This window comes from Brienomyrus brachyistius, chromosome 15 (genome assembly GCF_023856365.1).
Source record: "Brienomyrus brachyistius isolate T26 chromosome 15, BBRACH_0.4, whole genome shotgun sequence".
Taxonomy (NCBI): Eukaryota; Metazoa; Chordata; class Actinopteri; order Osteoglossiformes; family Mormyridae; genus Brienomyrus; species Brienomyrus brachyistius.
Genome location: NC_064547.1, coordinates 14,137,483 through 14,163,359, shown reverse-complemented (window position 1 = coordinate 14,163,359; position 25,877 = coordinate 14,137,483). Strand labels below are relative to the sequence as shown.

General features: G+C 43.0%; 1 protein-coding gene across 1 annotated transcript; it reads right to left on the bottom strand.

Moving 5' to 3' along the window:
• Nucleotides 1-1,225: 1,225 nt before the first annotated feature.
• On the bottom strand, nucleotides 1,226-25,646 carry LOC125709356 (zinc finger homeobox protein 4-like). The gene is made up of 3 exons (XM_048977681.1): nucleotides 25,412-25,646; nucleotides 2,570-5,178; nucleotides 1,226-1,764 (listed from the first exon to the last, which is right to left on the bottom strand). Exons 2-3 carry the CDS (start codon nucleotides 5,130-5,132, stop codon nucleotides 1,226-1,228), a joined length of 3,102 nt encoding a protein of 1,033 aa, XP_048833638.1. The 5' UTR covers nucleotides 5,133-5,178; nucleotides 25,412-25,646.
• Between the last annotated feature and the right edge of the window lie 231 nt (nucleotides 25,647-25,877).

Here is a 25,877-nt window from a genome sequence, read left to right as displayed (position 1 = left end):
CCTCAACACACACACACACACACACACCATTACCTATATTTCAGAAAGGCTTCAACCTTCATCTTTAATCAGACTGATCATAAGGGTGTTCTTCTTAACAAGCACCTTATATCTGTGCCACTTTACTAGCTAGATGAACTTTCCCAAAAGTTCATTTTAAGGCGCGGCCCGAGTCCGGCTCGCAGCAGCACATGGAGCCAAAAGTGGCTGAACTCCACTCCATGGATCTTCATCACGTTAATAAAGTTTATCCCGAAAAGTGCTTCTAATGAGTCCAGGATGTAATGTCGGTCTATGATTTCAGGATCCCCGTATAACTGTTTCAGGCAATCGCACCATCCCAGTAAGTCAACACCCGAAAGCACTTAGGCCAGGATGATAGAGCAGTGATCATCTTATCCCACACCCTCCCACACCCTCCACCCTTGGCCATTCGGCCCAAACATTCTGAATTCTGTCAGTATCCTATAAGAAATTCCTACAGAATACAATTCTTACGCTTGAAATAAAACATGCTCTCTTGCTAAAACAACAGGCATTAGAAAAGGAGATGCACACCCCCACCCCCGCCCACACAAACACACGCACACACACGCAGACAGTTAGTCACCTCGGCTGTTTACGAGAACCCAAAGCCTGCCGTCACTCAGCCGACGACAGTACTGATTAAAGTAAGGGAACACTTTGAAAACAACAATTATACCCCTGCCCGTGTCACCACAATACATATATATTTATAATACTCCCCCCAACCAACCCCTCCCTTTTTTGAACTCGATTAACTTTGATTTCCGAAGGCATCGTGTAAGCGGGCTGGCAGATTCCTCGCCACTTAACAGGAACAAGGGAGACGGGAAGGGTAGGTCCCCCCCAGAAGGGCGGTGAGACCAAATCAAATTTACAGGTCCACTAATGACATCTGACATCAGAAAATTAAGGTGCCTGAAAAGTAAACCTCGGCCCTGTACTTATCTCCGTTACACAGACCAGACGTGGGACCCAGTGGGATTCGGACCTCACAAAGTACCGTCGGGCCCATTAGTAGCCCGAGCTACTGTCCAGTTATTTATTTATTTAAGCTGGCTTCTGTCTGTGTGTGCCTCTGGATCTCCATAACTATTCATCTGTTCATAAAGTTCCCAGTTCGCTTAATCCTTCACCTATGACCCATTTTTAGCAGAACCGTGCTGATATTTTTAGACTGGAGTGTCCAGAGGGTGGAGGTTCATTCGACAGCTCCGAACTCCAGTGGGACTCCTACCTTGTAGAGTTTCAGTGCCGCCTCGTGCCGCTGGCTGGTGACGTGCAGCCGCAGCTTCTCCACGCTGTTGCTGTAGTAGTCGCAAGCGTTGCATTTCAGGTGCACGGGGTTTCCGATGGCGATGCACTTTAACCTCCACTGGTTGGCCTTGCCGCCTTCTTTGATGTGCGCCACCAGCTGGTACTTCTGCATGTGCTTGTCAGTCTTGCAGTGCAGCTGGAAGTTGGCTTTGAGTTGCGTGTTGTAGCTGCAGAGCTTGCACTGGTAGATGTCCCCGATCACGGCCCTCCACTCCTCCTGGGGCAGCATGCGCTCCGTGTTCACGTGTACGCTCAGGGCCTCCAGGCTGTCCGTCGTGAAGCGGTTGCAGACAGCGCACTGAAACAGCTTCAGCAGAGGGTCGCTGATGTAGGGTGACAGGTCTCCGGCGGAGAGGACGGACAGGTCATCACCTGCTAGCTGACCGCTGGTGAGACGGATCTCCGATGCCACCTCGTTATTTACTGAGAAGGAGGAGAAAGGGAAAGGGACAGGGGAATGACAGAGAGAGAGAGAGAGAGAGAGAGAGAGATGGGGCAGAGAAAACAGGAAAAAGGTTTTTATTAAATAAAATTACAACAGTGCGCAAAGATCATTGGAGGACACACACAAAAGGATTTGATAAAATAAGCCTTTGTGCTCTGTATGGCTTCTATAAAGCTTAAACTATAAAAAGCTGTAATAGGATTGAATCAGGATCAATTACATTCATTCCTTTCAACTTCTAAAATCCTTGATCAGATAGCTTTAATTACTCCTATGGGCGTAATGTCATTCCTGAATTTGTGTGTGTATGTTTTTTTGCAGACATGAAAGCTGATCAATACAAAGGAGTCTGACACTTTTAGCCCTTAAAAGCAAACCAAAAGAACCACAACCCACTCGGTTCATCGCCATGCCATTACATACAGTCTTGATCATTTCTATAAAAAGCCCTCAAAAAATCTATATGCACGGAATTTCACGATTCATTGTTTTTTTCCCTTATATTTTGCCTTCATAAATGTAATGAAATATCTCTTTGCGGTCACAGCAGTGATCAAAATAAAAACAGATTAATCAGAGCGCGCCCTTCCGAAGCTTGACCCACAGGTTCAGACACTAGGAGAGGATGCTCCAGTGCTGTAAAACTATAGTCCTCCAGGGGAACCCACCTCCTGCAGGATCTACCAGACATTCTTCAGGGATAAAACAACCCAAAGAAACCAAAAAAGTGATGATTATAGATCTACCAGGACAGTGCCGAAGCGTAGAAGAAGACATACTCACCAACACCTGGGGTCAACACAGCAGCTGTGGTGGGATCCAACTGGAATGGATTAATCATCATCTGAGAGTCGGCCGGATTCTCCAGCTTCATGCCAGTGAGGCCCAGGTTCTGGGCCAGGTAGTACTGGTACAGCTCTGCCTCGGCTGGGGCCAGGCCCAGGTGAAGGTTGTGCTGGATCTGCTTCATGTTCTGCTGCAGCAGCATCATGTTGTGCATGTGTTTCTCGCTGGTCATGTGGATGCGCAGGTTGCGCGCCACGTTGGTCTCGTAGTCGCACACCTCGCAACGCCATGTGGGCTTCTGCTTGGTCTTGGATGGTGATGGAGTGCCACAACTACTTAGGTTGGCGCTGGAGACGGGCACTGAATGGTTGTAAACCGGCTCGGTGCCACCATTCTGCAGGGTCTGCACGTTGTTCAAATGCTTGTCAGACTGCATATGAATACTGAGGTTGCCTTTGGTAGTTGTTGAGTAGTTGCATACCTCACAACGGAAGGGCTTGTAGCCGCAGGTGTAGCTCTCGCCTCGCGCCAGCCGGGGGTGTGGTTGGCCCGTCCGGCAGTAGAGGCAGGAGCCTCCGGACTCAGGGTGCTTCTCCTTCATGTGGGCATCCAGGGTCTGCTGGTACTTATAGTGCCAGTTGCACTTGGGGCACTTCAGAGTCTTGCAGGAGTTCCGTGAGTGCATCATGGTCATGTGACCCCCCAGCGAGCGCGATGACCCCAGAACGGTGTCGCACTTGGGGCACTCGATGCCACTGCCAGGGGAGCCTTCCCCTGTGCCCGGCGTACCAGGTGGGGCAGTTTGCTGGTGAGGAGGGCCCGGGCTCTCGTCGTCTCTTCGCATCAGGTCACTCAGGATAGACGGCGGAGTGCCATCGCGACCCCCAGCAGGGTCTGCGTAGTCTTTTCCACTTCCACAAAAGCTATTGGCATCGTTGCTACTGTCCCTAGGTACAGTATTCTGCTTGCTCTTCTCTACATCATCAGAAACAGTCACAGAGGAAGAAGAGGTACCCTTATCAGTATATTTTAGCACACTGGACGATAAAGGAGAAATGCTTTGGTTTAAGAGAGGGAAATCTTTGCTACTTGCACTGTCCACTAGTTCACCTACACCATCGTCGTCAAGCTCATTGGAGTACGTGTCCTCATCTTCATCTGCGTCGACTGCTTCTCTGGGTTCACTTTTGACGGGGAACTCCCCGTTTGAATGCAAAGTGCTAATGTCCTTCTGCCGTTCACAGTTGTTCTCCTGGTTGGCGCGCCCTGCCGCCGATGGCAGGCGGCCAAGGGACACGGCGCTCACAGGGGCCTTCGTCGCCGGCGCAGACAAGCCCCCGAGGTTCACTTCGGCCTTTGGCTTTTGAGGGTTCCTCAGCAGCTGGTCTGCAGTGGCAGCAGAACTTGCGCTTCCCTTCAGGAAGGCAAAACCAGCCTGCAAAGATTCACCGTTTTCAACATGAAAAGCGTTCCATAAACCACGAAAGCCCCTGTCAGGACCCATGAAATTTGCAGTAGAAAAATGGGGTAATACAGAGTTGGATTTTTTTGGTTCCAAAAAGCTTATAAGAGGTTCTTTGTCTTTGCCAATCCCCTGTATGATGGCAGAGACATACTTATTACTGAGGAGCTTCTGCTCCTCTGCGTTGAGGGTCATCCGATGATCATGCACAGCATGGGTTACAAATGACCGACTATAACCAAAAGACAACTTGCACAGGAAACACATCAGAATGGGTTTCCTTTTCCCGTCACTTATGCAACCATCGAATTTGGACAGGTCCACATTGTTAGGGACATCTTTGGAGACACAGGAGTTTTTGGCGGCGCCGTCAACGGTCAGATAGTCTTTGTCACTCTTGTGCCGGAGATCATAGACGCGGAAACTGTGCAACACAGGACCGACTCCTGCAAACGCTGAGGTATTTGGGAAAGCCTGGTCGGCCGCAAATGGTTTCCCGAGAGTCGAAGCGATGTGAAACGTATTGATAACCTGGGGGTAGAAGGACACGGGGGCAGTGGCAGATTGCTCAGTCTTGTCCCCGGCGATGGTCTGCAGGTTTGGGAACGCTGCTGGGGAAAAGAGGCTTTTTGCTCCAGGCTGGGCATTCTGGCCACATTCTTTGGAGTCCTCGAGGATGAAAGCTGAGCCGTCGGGCTGGTAAACGATCTCCCCCGTCAGGTTCTCCACGTCGCTGTCGTCCAAGTCGCTGACCTCACTCTCGTTGTCATCCTTCAGGAGGGGAAGGCGTGCGTTGGGGCAGTGGTGCTCCATGTATTTTTGTAAACTAGAAAAAGAAGTGGCGCACTCGTTGCACGGGATCTCTTTTGCTGCGCTGACCCGGGGGGCACCAGCATTCTCTGTGCTCGCTCCCGATGCGATTTCTCTCCGGCTCTCGTCCGTCCTCAGGTTGTCATCCGCGGGGCTGTTTTCCTTGTCAGGCTCCATCCCTGCACCTTTCTGAGGCACCTCATTATCAAGATGTGTCGTCTCACGTAGCTTTGATATCTTCTGCCCATTCTCCTGCTTCGAGATAGAAGGGGAGTCACAGGTTTCCATGGCAATCGCTACATGGGGATCTCATTTCATCCAGCCTGTCAGGGACCTGTAAGGGAAAAAGAATAAATAATAAAGCAAAAGAGACCCGTTTTTGTAAAATAATTTCATTGTTCACCACCTGCCCACTGCTTTCCTATATTACCACCTGAAACCTCTTCATCCACAGCCCATACATCAATGTGATTTAAGGGGACTTTAAGGGTGTGGGCAGCCTGTAAGTTGCTAAGAGTACCGGCACAAGGCTTAACTCTGATTACAAACATGATTTTATTTATTACCGTGACTTTCAAAGTATAATTTGAAAGTTAAACCACATCAGCTAATTTATCGTTTTAACAATCAATTTAAAATGATCTCATGTCAACAGAATTGAAGAGAGACCCTCATTAGGGTTGAGGGAATTGTCTTTCAGTCCTGGCTCTGTCCTTTGATCAGTATAAAAAATGGCAACATCTAGAAAGAAACGTAATAGCCTTTGTTACCTGACAGTTACCAGCACCTCACTTTTGACCAAATAAATCTGAAGCAGAACCACTTCGTTCATACGACCAGCATCTCCAGGAGTTCATCTATAAAAATACAGCCCTGGGATCTATCAGTAGGTACATAAGAAGGCCTGATTAAGCACTAAACTCCTTGCTACCTCGCACTTTTGCTACCTCGACAAGCAACTAAACGAAAATTAATTTTCGGTCCAATCATCCCAGGGAAAGAGGCCATAAATTTTTCACTCTCTCTCTCCCTCAAAAAAGCACATAAAAAACACCATTTCAAATACCACTGTGATGTTATCAATTGCGGAGATCTGGCCATCTCTCAACCGCTGCAACCTCAATCAGCCTCTCGCCCCGCTTCAGCCAATCATACGCCAGCCCCGCTGATGAGAATCCTTCGACCACTTCTTGCCGCCTGGAAACTCAAACAATTTGTTCCCATTGGGGCAGGAATGCAGATGTGGACCCAGCAGAGTCCTCACCGAAACTGGGAATGAAAGGCACCCCCCCCCCCCCCCCCCCCGTGTCACGTCCATCTCTAGAAAGGGCTGGCCAGAGTAGCTTAAACCTTGCCAGTGACAACAGCGCACACGTGCACACACACACACACACACACACACACACACACACAAGAATGGAGTTTCTGGGAATGACAGTCCTTGGGCCGTGGCCAACTTGTCCAATAGGAATGTCACATCCCAAAGTCTCCAGCTTGTTCAACAAGGCAGTTGTTATTCTGGAATTGTTTCGGAGTTTATTTCGTTTATCGTTTTCGCTCTACTGCGTCTGCTTCTCAGACAAACCTATCAGCATACACAAAACATAAAACTGCTTTTTCAAGAAACACACATTTAACAGTGACCGCTGGCATCAAAAAAACCGCTTCAAAGTTTGTTTTGTTTTTTTTTTTTAACAAAATGAAACCGACAGATAAGCCGCATCTATTGGTCAGCTTTGCATTAAACGGCTCTTTAGAGCTTGTCTTTGCCTTGCTACAGAGCAATTTTGTGGATTAATTTGAAACAAGCCATGCATAAACTGAACCAGTGGAAACATCCCACAGACATGAAGCACAGAGGAACACTCGCTTGGAGCAGGATTCTAAGCATGGAGAAATATCTGGTCAGTTTAAACGCTTCAGAGTGAAACATGGGGAAAAAATTGCCACGAAATTAGGTATAAATTTTAAATATAAATAAATTTCAATGTAAAGATCTGAGGGGCACATTCAGTTACTAGCGGGAATTAGCTGGAATTACCTGGGATCCTCATTAGGAAACAACACAGACACACAGGATTGTAATTATATCTTTGTGGGGACTCTCCACTCTCTGGGGAAAACTCAGATCACAACATGACGACAATCTTCGTGGGGACCTGAAAAATGGGCCCCACAATGTAAAAAAAAACTGTTTTTTATTACATTGTTGGGGACATTCGGTCCCCACAATGTAATATAAACCTAATCCACACACATATACACAGACACACACAGAGACCTGTACTGTCTCATTTCTAGGAGCAAAACCCCAATCCCTACGGCTTTTATTGTAGTCGCAGATTTTTAAGAAACTGAGTTTCCCCTTCGGGGGACCGAAGCAATGGCCCCCATAATGACAAAATATCAGGTGTTTATCACATTGTAAGAACATTTGGTACCCACTATGTTATACAAACACACCCCGCACACACACACCCCCACCCCCCCACACACGCACAGTAATACCTACATACCAAATGTCACAACATCAGCTTCATATGTACTTCTGACTTAGCTGGGATCCTCATTAAGACAGAACATGAAGACATGGAGTAAGAGCCTCACATGCACCAGGTTCTCGTCAGGATATATAATAAAAAAAATATGACTGAACGAAAATGAAGTTCACAAATGAAGGCAGCACAAGGTCCTGGTGATTATTTCCAAACCTTCCCTCTAGGTGTGCAAAGCACAGCAGATAGGCAGATATACATCCCCTCCCCACCTCCCCCACAATCTCTGTCCAAAACCCTGGGGGCACAGCTCATGTTCCACCAGGACCCAGCCGCAAAACTCAAGCCACGCTAAACACACAGCCCCGCGAGGCAGCGAACGCGACGTGCTGTAAGACGTAACATCTTCAGCAGACAGCTCTGCTCCCAGCCGATCAGCCACTGTGACCTTGAGATTTGTTGCTTTTTGCAGTGATCAGGCGAATCATTCCGCGGCCAGCAGGTGCACCTCTAAAGCCGTTTTTCTGCTTCCTTCACCGCCTTCAAACTGACCCAATATAAACACAGTCTGCTACAGCCCGACACCCGACCGGTTCATGTTCTGCGCGTGGATGTTTAACGATAATATTTATATGCACCAAAGCGAAATGAAGCAATACGCAGGTGGCCAGACATAAACACAGATCATCGATAGCTATTTATCGCAAAAAAAAAAAAACTACAACAAACTGAACCACAACATAACATCTCTCCACGGCAATCACCGCTTCTGAATAAAAAAACCATAACCATCTCACTATCTACCCTCTTCCTCCAGACTCTTTGTGCTTCCCAAACCCCGAAAACACAAACCTTAGAGCCCAGCAGAAGAGTACAACTCCCGGCACAATCCCTGCCCTCTCTTGTGCTCGCAGCTTATCTCCTTCACTCCTTTTCCCGGCCGGTCAGTACGCTCTTTTCAGCCTACACAACATACCGACACAAAAAAAAAACTCTACCTACACAAAGATCTTTCTCTTAAAACTTTTTTTTTTTCTTTATGAAGGGGGCCCTAAACAATGGGGGGGCAGATCTGCCTGCGCTGAGACTTCTCCCATTCCCATTAGAACAAAGACGTGGCAAACACTGTGTCTACCTCTGTTTTTTAATTAAGATTGTCCCGGCCCTCTTCTGTGGCCCGTGGAGACACTGCCTGTGAAGTGATTAAAAAGAATGTGATCTGATCAAGAGGAAGAATAATGAGACTGGAATGTAAGATTTTCCAGAGTTCTAAATTCTTTGGAAAAGGAGGCTAAAAGACTCCCTTTGCCCATTGTTTTTCTCTATCCACCGCTCTCCCCTCCCCATCTGCTTTTTGGGGGCTCTCAGTGGAGGACCCAAAGCTTTTTAAGCATGGGATTTCTTCTCTTTTAGTGTCCCTCTTTGCGCTAGCTTTTCCATCTCTTTCTCTCCCTCCCACCCACCCCTCCCTTTTTTTTTCATTGGAAAAATGCAGGTTAAAAGTTAGCGTGCCTATGTAGTGAGAGCCCTCTCGCAACTTACAGGGGGGGGGGAGATAAGGAAAAATATAAATGAAATATCCTTGAATTATATCAGGTTTTTGCGAAAGGTCATCACTGTCTCTGCTGTGGCCTTTTCTCAACACCAAATCCTCTATCAAAATGTCATTGTGAGTTAAGCAAAGACAAAAGAAAGGCACATTGTGAAAAGTGAACATATATCTAATCCTGACAATGCAATGAATAGGCCTTTGCGAGTGTAATTATACTTGTTTATTTGTTGCCGTGTAGAAAGAACTGATGAAAAATCCATCAAAGTGGTATTATCCAGACATCAAGGAGCTCCTTAGCCCCGAGGCCACACTAAGGCTTAATTCTTTATAGTTAAAGTCCAAAAGAAAAAGAGGGGGGGGGGGGGCTCCTGAACTTTCTTTCCAGAAGGTTCTTGCTGATGGCCTTTGTGCCTAGAGGTGTAGCAGCAGAATCTCCCCGATGATCACTCTCTTGGAACTCGATGTTAAAGAGATATCATATAATTATACCCAAGCTACAGTGCCTCAGTGTGCAGACCTGAGGAAGCGTTGAACAAATTGCTCTTCCATAAATTCTTTTTTTTTTCTTTTTTTTTCACTCGGTAAACAAATTAGCACCACGCAAATGTTTCCTGAGGTTTGTTCTGAGTGGGGGAAAAAAAAGGGAGAGAACGGCCGCGACTGTCCCTCACACGAAACTCGTAATACGACATAACGAACTCCTGACTTCTCATGACTTTTCAAAGAAGATGTTTTTTTCTACTCCTTTTTTTTGTAAACAGAAGGAATGAGTATCAAAGGCAGTGTAATCTGCATAGGAGCTTACTATCTGCCTTTCGGAGCACTTTAAAACAGAACAGCGGCGTTTTTTTTCTCCCCATTTCTGGCAATCTGGAAACACTCTGGAGTTAATTACGGCTGATTCGAAGTGAACCACACAAACAAAGGCCAGCCTGTGTCCAGACAATTATACTGCATTAACCAGCTTAAAGCTTCCTGCTGATGCCTCACAGCACTCCTGTTACACCCTCCTACCTTCCCAGCACGAGGAAGAAGGCCTTCGCCAGGCGGATTAATGAAGAGCGGCCCCCAAAGAATATGTGACCACCTCAAAAAATTCTCGATGCCCGGGTCGCCACAAAGGCGAGGGGCAATTAAGTTTGAAAGAAAGCCCACAGCAGAAATGATTACCAAGTCCTGTAGGAGGCATGAAGAACGGCAATAACAACAGTAATAATAATAAAAATAATAATAATAATAAACATATAAAAGAACTCTTATGGCAACAATAACAACAAGGTGGCAAAGGAAGTAAATGAAAAAGCTGCGGGCCCATTCCACATGTGTGTGTGTGTGTGTGTGTGTGTATAAAACGGTGTTCATTAACTTGTTCGCTTTCGATTAAATATGCGACGGGATGTTATTTTCTGGTGTCAGCCCGCGCCACATGAAACCCCCCCTTTCTGCATGGCTGGCCCTACAGTATGCTTCGGTCCTAATAGGGGCATCTCTCACAGCTAAGATATGGGCCTTTGCCGCGCCTTTAATTGCGCTCCGAAGGCAGGAATGTGGACAAGATGGGAGGAAGTTCTAATGAAGCCCTTGAGCATGGCTGTCTCACCTGAGACACATCAGGGACCTTGGAGGGATGACGACGTGCAAACTCCCAGGTGGAATCAGTGCCTTATCCTCCTCCTCAGTTTGGCGAACCCCCCCCGTGAGACTGTTTTAGCCTAATTAGCAAAAAGGACACATTATTTCCAAGCGTGAGTGATAGTATACACACATGTCGAATATTTTGGTTGTGGGGAAGCCTGCCTTTTGTATTAGACACTTAAACTGCTGTCAAAATATTCATAGGAGCGAAATGAGGAAAATATCCGTGCGTGTGTGTGTGTGTGTGTGTGTGTGGATCAAATGTCCCCACAATGTGATACAGATCTGTGTGTTGTGTGTGTGTGTGTGTGTGTGTGTGTGTGTGTGGGGGGGGGGGGGGGGGTTATGTATATGTTACATAGTGGGAACGTTTGATCCCCACAACATGATAAAAACCTGTTACCTGTTATTTTGACATTGTGGGGACCATGTCTTTTTTCTTTTTGCAGCGTAGTAGAAAGTTTGAAAGTCTTCCTCTCTTTTCTCTTTTTCTGGACACTCTGTGTTAAAATGACAAATGCCTCATACCTTCCATTGCCCTGTACCATAAATGTTACAGGTCTACAGGTCAGTCCATCCATCCATTTTCCAAACCGCTTATCCTACTGGGTCGCGAGGGGTCCGGAACCTATCCCGGAAGCAATGGGCACAAGGCAGGGAACAACCCAGGATGGGGGGCCAGCCCATCGCAGGGCAGACTCACACACCAGTCACTCACACATGCACACCTACGGGCAATTTAGCAACTCCAATTAGCCTCAGTATGTTTTTGGACTGTGGGGGGAAACCGGAGTACCCGGAGGAAACCCCACGACAACATGGGGAGAACAAGCAAACTCCACACACATGTAACCCAGGCGGAGACTCGAACCCGGGTCCCAGAGGTGTGAGGCAACAGTGCTAACCACTGCATCACCATGCCACCCTAGAGGTCAGCCTTTTTCTTGAAATTCACAACACACAAGTGCATACGTGAATTGCTCTTTGGGTCACATCTGCTTCTGAAAAACAGTGCACAAAAAGATTCTGACGTCAAGGGTTAAAAAGCGTTGGGTATCTCAGCCTGAGCCTCCTGTATATCTTGAGGAAATGCACTGAATAACTTAAAACATCTAGTTAATAAATCTCCCATGCGTTTGGCTGTTTTGTCCTTAATTATGTTTATTCAGCAGGGGGGTCCACCCTCCGTTAATGTTTACTGGGTATTCCACTGCGAAGAGCCCTCTATCATCTCATCTTTCACTGACAATAGAAATGTCACTGGAGATATCTATCAGTGACCCAGGTGAGACGGAAATGCTAATTACGTCCCCAGAATCCTGTGCACCCCTCCTGTTCACATAAACAAAAGTCATTAAGTTTGACAATGTGAACAGGCAGACTAGAAAGGTGCAAATGTGTAAGCAGAGGACACCCATTAGATGTTTGTGAGCCTCATATGTTCCACAAGCTGTAGAAACATCTACAAAATAACCTCAATGCTTCCCTAATCTGCATAAGAAGGTAGAGAGCAGAGACATTTGACTTCCTGCGGAAGATCTTACTATGAATATTTCTGGTTATTAATATGGTCATTTATTCCTCTCTGTTGACAGATACAACTTCATGGAGTGGGCTGGACACATCGGAAAACGACGGACGATTCGCCTCCTAGTCCCAAGAGTCTGTTGTGGGGAAAGATCCTCTTCTATAATTGAGGTGCCATTTGTGCCACACTAGGCTGACCTTTCTTACTGTCATTTTCCCTGAGTAACAATAATAAAAAAAAAAAACGCAAAGTTCAAACCCCGCCCCATAGAATGAGGGCTCGTCTCTGTCTTCTGTGTCATCGTCCTCATAAACGCGATCACACGCGACATAGTGTTGCCAGCGATGACCCCACCAGGCGCTGAGGGAGCACGGAACGCTCTCCACGTCGTCATCGGGGAAAAGCACAACTCAAGTGTTTGCGCATACGGGAAGAAGGCGAATTCCCTTTGCGAAATGGAAACTGCAGGAATGTTTATCGGGCCTTTGCCTGCCGCAGGCCAAATTTCCGATCTTCTATAATTACTAATTAACTTAGGCTATATTTAATTAGGGAGTTCTGAAAAATGAACTTTAGACCAAATGCATTTGCTTTTTAAACAAACTTTATTCTGACAGCTGTTGTGAGTTTAGCCTCTGCCATGACCGAGAGAGGGGGGAACAAAACTAATTTGTTTTCTGGGCTATCGTGAAGTCACTGTCGAAAAATACAAGGCACCGAAAACAAAAAACAAAATACTGAAAAGTCTACATTTAATTAAATTTTACTACAAACAAACAACTGTCAGATACCATTAGTGTTACCCTGGAGATAAAATATCCCGTCTTCAAATAAACTTGATGCCATGAAAACTAAGAGTCAAATTACCAGTAACTCCTGCCATCAGAATTTAGCTGTTCTGACAGCTATGAAATTGTATGATTTTTTTTTTACACAAGAAATAATTTCAGGATCGTACATGCAATGTCTTTTATTTTGTATGGCTATTGCAGATATCTGAAGTGACTTAAAGATAAAAATTAGTATGTTTAAAAATTACGGTACAGCAAGGGAGCCATTGAAAGAGCTAGTAGTTATTTCCACAGATGCCATCTGGAGACTCTTGGAAGTGTTTTTCCGCTGGTTCTCACACATTATCGGTACTACGGAGCGGACGGGCAGCCGTTGACCACTCTGGTTTCTCGCTATGGCCTCGACAAGATGCCGGAGGTTCCGGCAGGTCAACAGCGGCTGCTCACTGTGTTTTAACCTGGCGTCAGCGGAACGCAAAGTCAATTAAGCTTTGCTTACATACACGGCTAAAAGGAATGAATGCCGATTACATCTCGGCTCTGCATGTGAGTACACTTAGGGTGCATCGAGCTTGCATTTGATAGTAATGACACATGGATGAGGTAGAAGAAATAAACACAAATATATAAAAGACTGTATAAATACCACAAGGATAGAATTAACCGTTTAAACAACTATTTTTATGTGAAGACTACAAAAATCGGCCACATCCCTGACCATATCGACTGCTCTTCTCCCCACATGGTGAACCGTGTACAGTTACTTCCTTAGCATCTGTATCTGTTACAGGATATTGTCAGAAACATCTAATGTGATTTTAATAAAGTCTAAGTATTACACTCTGCCAATGGAGTCTTAAGTACAGTTTAAAAAAAAAAAACCTTCTAAATTGCTACAACTGAGATTTTAAGGCACCAGGACAGGAGTTCTGTAACTACACCTGAACACAACTGCAATTTAAATAGACAATTAAATGTAGCCGAGTGACAAAGTGGTTAAAGTGGTTTTAGAAACACTGAAAGACTAATAAAAACGTAAATAATACAAATGCCGCAGTTTTTAGCCAGTTTGTACAATCGATCTCGCTACTTCTTTCTTTAATGGAGTGCAGTAAACCCTTCAGAATGTACTTTGAGTCTTTTTACAAATTCACGTGATATTTCCAAAGACCAGCCGAATCCACTGGCCGATAGCAGCCGCGAGATCCCAGCGGTTTCCGGACCTCTGTGATCTCAGCACCAACAAAAAAAGGCCACCCAAAGACCCAGTACGCACAGCTATCCATTATAACTGCTGATGTCCAATTTACAATAACAAAAAGCATACGCTTACTCTGGTGTCATCTACTACCCATTCTGTCATAAAGTCTAAAGTTCTTTAAAACAAATAATTAAAGAATATTCCAGTGTGGATGCCAGGCCAGGCTGAGACAGGATATGAGAAGGAGGGTATTAACTAAATGCTTCCCTTGGGATTTCTGTAGCTGTACTCAACCTCTGCCCCAATACAAACACTTGGGTAGTCCAGTGTCTGGAAAGATGCCCCCCGCCCCCCGCCCCCGTCTCCTTGCCCCCACAGGTGGAATGTCCATGTTAATCTCCTCATTTCGTGATACACAGGAATAAATGTGTGTTTTGCATATTCATGAGGCCAGCTCTCATTTATCTGTTTATTCAATACACCAGAGTCATACATATTTAATTACCTTCTCATCCCTCTCATAATGGCTAATAATGCAGTTGTGACTCGCGGCCAATTGGACTGGAAAACAATAATCAAAAATCTGGAAATATGTGACGGAACGCCGAGACACTCCTGTTTGCCTTAAAAGCGACACGAGCGGAATATGAAACATTAGGGGCCACATATAAAATAAACCCTCCCGACCCCCACCCCGGTTGTAAATGGGATCTGCTCCCAGTTGAAAATAGAGTAAAAAGCCACAACAATGCTGGGATCCATTCATGAATGAACCAGATGTTTTTTTTTTCTAATTCTTTGCCGAACCCGGCTCCTCCCCCTGATTCCCGTCTCACTCCGATGAAGGCGGCCCTCCAGCCATTGGTCCCTATGCAGATGAGGGTTCCCCTTGCTGCCCCTCTTGTGATGTCAAGTGACTGCTGGTCTTGGCACTTAGACACACTCCGTCACTGGGGTAGTGGTGGGAAGGCCTTGTACTCTAGTCTAACCACCCCCCCCCCCATCCACCTCAAAATGTTTACTTACAGGTGACAGCGCTTAAAAACACAGATCCTGTTCTTTGGGTGTTTTTTTGATGTGTTATGCCTCAAACATCACCTGTTACAAAACATTAAACTATATTAAACAAGTAATAGCCAACATCTGATATCTTTAAAATCGTACTGCAACAAAAAATCATTCCCTATCAATGAGAACCAAAAAATGATAATAATAATAACCTCCCAACTCCTTACACAGAGCCTCTCTTTGTTGTGTTGTGCCTGTCATGGCAGCTAAAGACAGACCTGAAACATGACTGGGATGACCACAGAACAAAGGGGATCCTGTGGAAAAAACACACACAGGCTGGCACCTGATAACACGCAGCCGCGATCGGCGTCCCATTTCATAGCGCGTGTGCTGGCAACGGCAAGCCGAAAGCTCGGACCGCTACCCTCTATTCCCCGCACTCTCCCCTACAACGGGCCAGAGATACCAAAGGATTAAACAGCCACGAGCAAAGCATCCCACCCTTCTAGTTTAACCCAGACTACAGGATTAAAAGAAAGCTTAAACCCACAGGATTTGGACTGAAACATCAGGCCTAAGTAAAGTCTGGTACTCTGCCAAGCCCGCATCTTTTTATTGTGTCAGAGAATTATTATCATTTCAGAAAGGGGTGTTTTAACAACTCAGAAAAAACGCGTTTTTGTTTTTATTTTGATTTTGCTGCTGCAGGGTTTTTACGATCCTAGCTTGTAAAGCTACCGTTTAAGTAGTTAAAGGATCTGTCCTTCGCAAGCAAGCTGAACCGTAGAGAAATTAAAGGGCAATATCATGTTCCAATGAAGATCAGCCATACTGAAAAGAGTAAAGCAATATCAACTGGACGAAAACCAAAGGTAACGGAAATAATTAAAGTTTTCAGAGGGAACAAAAAATTACATTTCCGCTTCATGACAAATCCTTGCCGTAACAACCTTGCATCACAGGATCATTTTCTAATTTGACACGGTTACCGTGTTCATTTAACACTACAGGGAAGCACAAACCACACCGAAACAGCCTTGAAGCGGACAGACGCACTCAGCCAGCATCTGAGAACCACGAACGATTCAAAAGGAAAGGTGGTGGGGGGGCAAAAACAAAAAGATACCAGACTTGACAATCAGACACAAATCTGGAAACACCCCCCCCATCCCCAATCAAAACTTACTTGTATAAGACCAAACCTGTCAACTGGCATAATCTGCATCATCTATCAAACGGTTTAAAACGTAAAGGCAGAAATAAGTATTTACAGAGCATTCCACAGAGGTTGGGGGCGGGGGCATGGGGTTGGGGGCAAAAAAGATTGACGTTTCCACCTTTGCAATCAATTCAGTGCTCGCTTCTGTTTCATTGCCGGACCTGTCAAGCCACATGTATAATTAAAAATGTAATCTCCTTGTCCAAAGTGGCCGGCAAGTATACGGTGATGCCACATTTCCTATTCCGGCAAAAAAAAATAAAAAATGCCAAGATTACCATATGAAAAGCTTGCCGTGGTGCATAGAGAGGTCAGTGACAGAAGTTCCTGTCTAATAATAACAAAAAATCTTCGGGCACGAGAAAGCAGCAGCTTACATTCATGGCGACGGATGATCTCCATGGAACTGAATTAATCCAGCGGCGGTGTGTCGTGTAATGTTTCCGGAAGCGTCACTTTTCGGTCCCACAAGCCCCCTTTCGGTCAGCCGCCAGAGCGAGATGCTCCCCGGGTCCCGGCCGCGGGACGCCTCAAAATCAGGCCAATCCCCGTTTTGCTCAGGAACATCAGCACAGCTGTGGGGATGTGAGCATTTTTTCCGTTTTGAAAAAGGGGGGGAAAGCACTAACAAATAAAACTAACCCCCACATCCATTGTGAGAACACTCAGAAATGTTTCTAGTGGGATAAAAAAAAATAAAATAATGAACGACGCGAAGCCTACACGCTCCGACATGGAGACGGCATGCTAAACTTTACACTGGGCAGGCGTGCAAAGCTTTATCAGTCTCTGACGGCAACATTACCATACATATTGCCTCACGTGGTAGCAAAATTTGAGGACATCTTGGAAACAGGATTTTACTCTTGTTGTCTCAAGACCTCAAACAAACACGTCTTTAGGGAGAGACAGGCATAGAAATAAAGAAGGAAGACAGGGCATTTTCATCTTCCTTTCATCTCAGTCATTCAGTCAACCACTGAATGCCCCATTCAACGTTGCTTTTCATTATGCAAAAAAATGCTAATCCTTTCCGATGCTTTCACACTTGTATAAACCCCCATTCCTCCCACTGAAAAGCAATTATATCAGTTTACATTTCTGTCAAAAAAACAGGATTACGGCAGGAATTCTAGCATCTCTCTGGCTTTCACCTCTTTAGCTACAGGAAACCACAGATTATTAGCAAAAGTATTTTTTTTCCGTATTATAATGGATTTGCTTTAAAGACATGGTTTAATTAGCCAAGGGGGTAAAAAAAAAAAAACGCTTGCATTAGTTGCTGGGGAAACTCTTTTTTAGCATCGAAGCAGACCCTCCTTTTGCCAAGGCCTAAGCAGAATAAGACTCAGCTTGGTCTATTAATCAGAAACAGATTATGAAATAATGTTGGTGGACTAGGAGACACAAAACCAACAACAGGCACTATATGGTGTCACTCCGCACTTGCCACATCATGGGGCAAACGTCTCATTTGCATATGCAAATTCTCACACTAGGGAAACCTCTACAAACAAGTGTCAATATAAAGTGGATTAAGCAACCTGGGCTTTATTTTGGAGCACACTAAAGCCCAGGACATTACTCAGCACAATTAACCATGTCACCATGGAAACTAATGAAATTTCGTAACGGTGCGACTTAAATTAGATAGCTAGTTGTGCGTCGCTACAATTCAAGTCGTAGATCCATTATTTGCCTGGGAACAATGTGTTGTTTGTGCTCAGCTGATCTCTGCCAGCTGAACAAGCCTCCAAGTTGACAATTTGCATATGTTAATACAATTAAGCACTAATTACATGAAGCTTGTACATATTCTGAGTCACTTTCCCTGGGCGCTCCAGTCTTGAACCTCATCCAAGTATTTAAAGCTTCAGACAGTTTCTAAGCAGGAGAGCCTCTCAGTGTTACAGTACAGCCTCGGGGCTCGGGGCTGACACGAAAAGGCCCCCACTGATACATTAATGCCACTGACTTCTTAACCCCAGACCCAGAGTCCTTCGAACCTGGAAATGCTGAACTCTGGTCCAGCTAAAGAAAAAAAAGGATGAATGGTGAAAAGTAATTTTTCCAACCATATGCATAGAAATCAATCAGGCAGAAGTCATTGAATCCTCTATTAAGAAAATATCCTCCTTCCTAAAAAAAGACACTTAGCTACTTGGACACAAGTGAGCATCTGATTAATGTATGCAGAAGGAAATTAAGCGGCACTAATTAGTTTGACAGATTTAATTAAATCTAATTGCATTTTCTGGCAAATGCATCCAGAGCAGTGTCAGATTAATTCTGAGATTATCAAAAAGAAAAAAAAAAAAAAAAACTCACTATGTTTCACTTTAGGTAGAGGCAGATAAAACATGTTTTGGATATTCAGACAAAAGAAATGAATATATAGTAAATAAAGCAAGACGATGAATGAGAATAGCATAATTTCTTGGAATGATACCACTGTACAGCCGTGGTAACATCAATGGCCACAGTTAAAATTTTTGGGGAAGGACCATTTGACAATGCACAGAGAGAAGACTTTTATATAAAATTTGCATAGCTGTGAAACTGTCTGCTCCAACTGGATCGAGAAAAAATAAAACGAACATTGAGATATAGACAGTATGTCATTCCAGTTTGCTGGCCTATGTAAGCATTTTGATTTCAGAAAGAACGAATAAGGCCTAAATTTATTGCGTAAAAAATCCAGTAATAGAACAACCTGTCAATTTATATGCATGTTTATGTAATAATAATAATAATAATAATAATAATAATAATAATAATAATAATACACAAGTTGTAAAGCAAAACTATCAAATAGTTTTTAAATCCCTATAGTGTAACAATCCAAAGGGCAAACGATGCACGTTCTATTGTCTAACAGCTTAGAAGAAAATAAATTTACAAATCCTCTGTGTTCCTGTGTTTATTTAGCTTCTGAGCAATCGCAGGACAGATTATTCAACTGCACACATGCCAATAATAAAAATATTTATGCATAAAATTTATTAGGGTTAAGCTACAGTACATGCAAGGCTTGTACATATACATGTTTAGGGTAATAGGTAAATAAACATTCATCCATGGACATGTTTAAGCACCCAGATGGATGCACATTTCTCTTTTGGCCTTTTACCTAAATTAAGGGTCTTGGTCTCTGACTGAACTGACGGTCATCCTCTTTGTGCCACTAGATTTCCAGTGCAGAACATTAAAATGCTACGGGCTTCTCAGACATGAAGAATTTTAAATCTCCCAGGCTCCTTCTATTAGACTTGAGACTTATTGAGGTAGAAACCATAAAAAATGAAGAAGGGAAATTTAATCCCTGAAATATTGATTTGCACATTAATATCATATAGGCGGAGGGCAATTTCACTTCATGGAAATGACACATTGTCGACCCTTGGAGGATCCTAAGCCTATCGTACTGCAAAATAAGTCCGATTCTGTAGTTATTAAGGGCTTCCCTCACTAGCTTTACGAAAATTCTCTCTGCCTACATGTCAAATTTGCAACATAGTATACATCTTTAAATACACATATGTTCGTGTTTGCATTTATGCATATTCCTTGCATGTCGTATAGAATTACACCACTATATAAGTTCGTGTGCATCGTTCAAAGAAAAAAGAAATTCCCCTTTCAAAGTCCAGTGACTCCTGCTTTGCAATTTCTTATGTATTTAGTGCATCACTGCCTGCTGACTATAACGGTTGAGAATTAATTTAAATAGCGATAATTTGCTACATGCTCCTGTAATTCCATGTATTATTAAAAGTAATACGTATCTTTTCACAAGCCACACGGATCGATTAAGCCAGTCAGATATGAGCAGATGTGAAGATGCTGTGTGTATACCATAGTGCTCTCAACGCAAATATAGCCACTAACTCAAAAGGAAAATCTAAAACAAAACCATCGAAACATAATCATATCTGCATAGTTGAAGTAAATTATTATTTTAACAATTTCCCTTGAAAAACAGACATATCTAATTAACTTTTGTTAAACACAATAGAGATACTATTACAAAAATAAAACAATATCATAATAATAACAACGACAGTTATTATTACATTAATAACATTACATGGATTACTACAGATCGCCATCAGTAAAATACTCTCCGTAGTGTTATTTCTTAAAACTCCCATATCCGGAGGGGGAAAAAAATCGGATTTTCCAAATGAAGACACATTTATATCCGTTCGCAATAAAACTGTATTTTAAATTATGTAAAGTTCTTTTAAAGAATGAAAACAAAAGCGGCTATCCAGAGATTCGGGTTAAGGTTTTGCTGGGGAGCCGGAGAGCGCTGACACCGACAGTTACATACCCAGGTTTGCGCTGCGCTTGACCACAGCCCCGTTTTTTCTCCGCTCTCAATGCGGAGCGATCGATGCCCCCTGTCACTGTCGCGTCCCAATCGTAGCCAAGTCTCTGCCTCAAACTAACTAGCAACCACAAAGGCTGGACTCCCATCGCCTCCCTCGTTCCTTGTTTTTTTAATCCCCCCCGCCGATAACAAGAATAATACGACTACGAGAATAATAACACAATGGACAACCCGGGTCACTTCGCTACAGTGGAAAAAAACCTCCAACCGACCAACTTTGAGAAAAATCAGATTCCTCAAAAATGGAAAATACCGGAGCAGAGGATCCTACGCCATTGAACAGCTGTCAAAGAAGCAACTGGCCAATAAAGAAAAGTTTGTTCACGTTTTTTGCTTTAATTAGTTTTTTTTTTTTTTTTTTGCATTTTTTCATCTGCTGATAAACGTGTATATATATATATATATATATATATATATATATATATATATATATATATATATATATATATATATGGATCAGCTCGTACGACTCGTTTTTGGGCACAAAATCCGAGCTACCGCTAAGGGAGCCTCTTTGCAGATAGCAGGTAACCGGAAAAACGCTCAAATTAAAAGAGATACCGGATCGCCACGGGAATTAAATTAACCAGCACGAGTCTCTGTTTATCAACACCAAACATAGATGTTATTTCACAAATATCCGCCGTCAGTTACAATATATATTTCACTGTCTAAATATTTGTAACGTTTATGTAAGGTTATAGCAAACATACTGTGAAATTCAAAGGCACGGATTTTCGCTCCCGCTGTGTAACGCTCATTCGTACGTAAGTAATAGAAAATAATCCACTATCTTCCCTAGTTGAAATGTGAACTCTGCTTCACGTTTCTGTAAGGATACTTCTCCTCGATGGTGTATAACTCGATAGGGAATCATCTGTGCACGTTTGTCTATCATATGCAATAAACAATAATAAGTAGTGTTTAAGAGGTCCGGCTATTGAAAGTAGTTTTGGCAGTGACTCCGGTGTCACTCATATTTGTTACTTTATTGACAGTCCGCAGCCCTTAAAGCTGATGGAAGGACTATGGATAAACATACTGATAGACGCTTTTAAGAAACTGCTAAAAAGGAAGAAAAAGAAAGATCACGGAAAACTGCAGTAATAAGGAGAGCGTAATATCGAAGACTGCACTGGGTCAGACCAGAAAGATAATCAATACTAAACCTAAATTTAACACGAACTGCTCAATAAAAGTTAAAAGAAAAGAAAAAACTTACTTTTTCCCTCCCGCAGTTCACTCCGCTTCTTCACCTACTATTTTGTTTGTTAAAGCAAGTCACATCCAATGATAGAGAAAGTTAATAAAAAAGGGAAAAAATGAAAAAAATAATAATCCTCCAACTTTATTGGAAAAAAATAATAAAAATACGAATTTTGAGAGGATGAAACGATCCTTTGGGTCCGGTTGGTAAAGCATGTGTCGACCGTTGCCTTGCAGTTTAGGTTGTGGAGGGGTTCGGAAAAGGAGGAAAGGAAATGAAAATCCGATATGTCTTTATTCTGCTAATTATTATCGTTTTAGCCCTGTTTAAAAAAATGGCTGATTAAGTTGAGTGCGCATGTCTTTGTGTGTCTATTCCCGATATGCACTCTGGGAATGAGAGAGAGAGGGAGAGAGAGAGAGGGGGGGGGAGAGAGACAGAGGGAGAGAGGGGAGAGCGAGAGAGAGGTGTAATTAGTGAGGTGATCAACAGTCTGTACATTGCAGATGACGCGCTGTTTCGGCTTAGAAAGCTGCAGGGTAACAATGTCCAGAAATAAAAATAACGATAATAAATCTAACGGGACGTACCGGAGGTGCCTAAAATACACAAGTCGCCAAGAGAGCCGGCGAAGGAGATTTTCCTAATCATCCAAGAATTGCAGTGAATTCGTATTTTCAGTGAGGATTTCGGACCTCTGCCAACCAGTTTATATCTAGCTAGGGAACATCAAGAAAGATGTATCCCTAAATAATATAAGCGAACGCTAGATGAATATTTAACTTAATGCCAACTTTTCTGAACAGTGCAAATACGATTGCCAAAACTGCAAAAGTTAATGAACGTGCATATAATACTACCGCTAAAAACTACTTATGCGTGTATTTATTTGTAAAACGCAGAACCAGGTTTGCAAAATCTGGGATGCGGTGTTTAAGAAATACACAAGTAATGTGAGTAGTAGTGTTAAAATACTGACTGGTATTGTTTTTAATCCCTGAAGTGCCTTAAATTGTATTTTAAAGGTCAAACACCCGAAGTAAGTGTAAAAACGTGGGACTACACTTACTGGTTATGCCTTGCAGGCCTTACGCTATATGTAGAATTATTGTACATTGCACAGGTACACTGCTTATAAACCATACCTGAAAATATTACGTGTTATGTTTCTTTAATATAATTTTCGTTGATCTGAACGTTTTTTCGGGCACTTACGTTAACAAACAACCAGCAGGATAATAACACGATTAGGAGATAATTAACCACAGTAACTACGACAAAAACGCCCCAACGAATAGTTTTTACCTTATTTATCTGGATATTGTTGAATTTTGGCTACTTAAGATTCTGTAGAGATGCTATAAATTTTTTCTAAAATATGAACTATGCGCTTGATGGTGTGGATCAAACTCGGCAGACTAAGCCTACACCAGTTAACCCATGTTTTTAAAAATGCATCTACTAAGACAAGTACTGTCTGAATTATGTTAACTTTATATTTTTCTTTGTCTCCTAATAGTCGCTATCGAAAAGAGGCCCAGCGAGATGTTAATCGCAGAGAAAATGGGATCGCCTCATCTTTATGAAAAATCGAAGGAGGCGAATTGAGTGAGCTGGCTTTCCGGATCTTACGATAAGGATGCCGGCAGGACAGGACAGTGGCCGCAGTAACACTGGATCCCCTTAGCCTGTCCTTGGATTGTTATGTCTGGGTTGCTATTTGGGTTTTCAGCTCGGCGAAAGGTGGACAACGGAGGCGTTATTTCCCTTTTTTCCCGCTGTCCCTCCAGGGAAAGAAACCCTGCCAGAACCAAGTGCGATAAAGTGGACCGAGGCACGGGTATCAGTAATACTATCATAAAAATGAATGGAGGAGAAACTCTCTCAGTACTAGCCTACTTTTAATTGCTTATCAGTGCAAATCTGAAGCGTTGGATGGTCGGTCTCACGAAATACATACGTTTCGGACGAGCATATTTTACAGCTGTCGCCTGAAGAGCGTGTACATACAGTTGTTTTTTTATTATTTCGTCATTACCGGACCATTTTGTTCTTATTGATATAATTAACTCGAGATCTCGGCGTGATGCATCCATTTTATTATTTACGTTAATTTCCCTGAAAGTGTTTTCACAATGGAAAAAAAGTCAAGCATGTGAAAAAGACCGCTGGCTCTTATCTGCGCTCCGGTCACTTCCAAATCCCCCCTGTCTCCACCCTCTTACTTTCTCAGCTGGTGCTGCTTCTTCTCTCGGGGCTGTTTGACAAAGACCGTGTTAAAAATTTCTCTCCAATTCCCTATCTCCGTACCTTCAATTAATTGTAGATTGTTATCTGCGAACTATACGCGCACTCAAGCTTTAGTGACTGAATGTCCTTTTAAAAAAATCTTCGTCCGAAGAGAGACTGAATGTTCATTGGAGACGTTTTTTTTTCTTTATGCAGGAGACTTCAGCAAAAGGAAGCTTAAATGAGCATTATTGACTACAGTATTTTCTGATAACCGCACGATTCTCAGTATCGAGGTATTTATAATTCTTCATTGTTTTAATACTCTAAAGTCCATGTAGATTTTTTTTCTCCATAGTGACTTCAAATGTGCAGTTGAGTCATAGAAACAACTACTTCAGTGGCTTTATCCTCCAGCTCCCGTGGAATGTGCTGATTTTGTGTATTTTGTTAGTAATCGTTCTGTAGTTGATGTTTCTTTGTTTGTATTTTTATTATTATTATTTTGATAGTTTCTTCCACATTATATTCGTGAACCGCGCTTCTTATAATTTCTGTTAAAACGCCTGGCGCCCTCTGGGGTTTAAGAGGTCACAGTTTTGACAGAGCTTGCCCCTTCTCTACTCCAGAATTGATCAGATGTATAAACAGAGCAACGCCGTATCCTTTTCATGAACGTTAACAACAAAACACCAAACTAGCAGCCTAGTGCAGCGACTCTCTTGGTGTTACCTCGGCGGAACACACAAACAACTTAAAATGACTTAAGTAATCGTTTAGCAAACTAAGAGCAGCGCAAAAACATTTATGAAGGGCTGTGTAGGGCATAAAAAGAACATAAGAGAAAAAGCAAAATAAAACAACAGCGCATATACATGTACAGCTTTTGGACGTAAAATTGGAAAAAAACCAGACAAGAACGAGTTAGTTCTTAAATTCAGATATTCGAAGGTCGTAAATGACGTGATAAACAAAACTATAACAATATCCAATTTAATACATACTTTCCCCGTTAATATATAATATCAACATGTAATTGTTACATGTTTAGTTCATTTTGATTATTTTGATTAAAAAAATCTAGTAACCACCCGTTAATCCGTAATGCAGAGTCAATCCATACTGCCTATTAAACGTTGAACATAAACGAACTTTACTGTTAAAGGTGAATGGGAAAGTTATTCGAGGATCCTTAGAAGCAAACATTATAAGCGCGCACAATGAAATAGGCAAAATATCCCACTTCAGTACTGCAACGTCTAGAATGCAAAAATATTACCTCAGCGAAAATAACATATATTTTTACCTTTGGGATAAAGGTTCATGCCGTTTTCTTCTTTCCTTCTGAAGTCCCTCTTTAAGGATATAGAAACAGATTTCAAAATGCCGAGATTTGGCACATGGCGATCGCAAAAGAGATGAGCGCAGTGATGCTGTTACAGAAAATGGGAAATAAGTTGGGACTGGGGGCTGCCTCCCTCAATACGGATTTATCTAAGTTTAATTTAATATTCTGCAATCACTGGGTGATCGCATATAATTCATGGCGATTTCTTTAAAGAAAGCGCTCTACTCATCCTACAGGATATGATCTCGAAAAGACAATGACTTTTCGTGGCTTTCCTTTCTATTTCTGTCCACTTTTCTTCTTTTTCTGTATTTTGCAACGAACGTAATTTTGAAGTCATATTCAGTGATTGTTAGATTTTTTTTGTTGTTGATGATGATGTGGGCCTGCAGATCTATGAACAATGTAATGCTAAAATAATTTC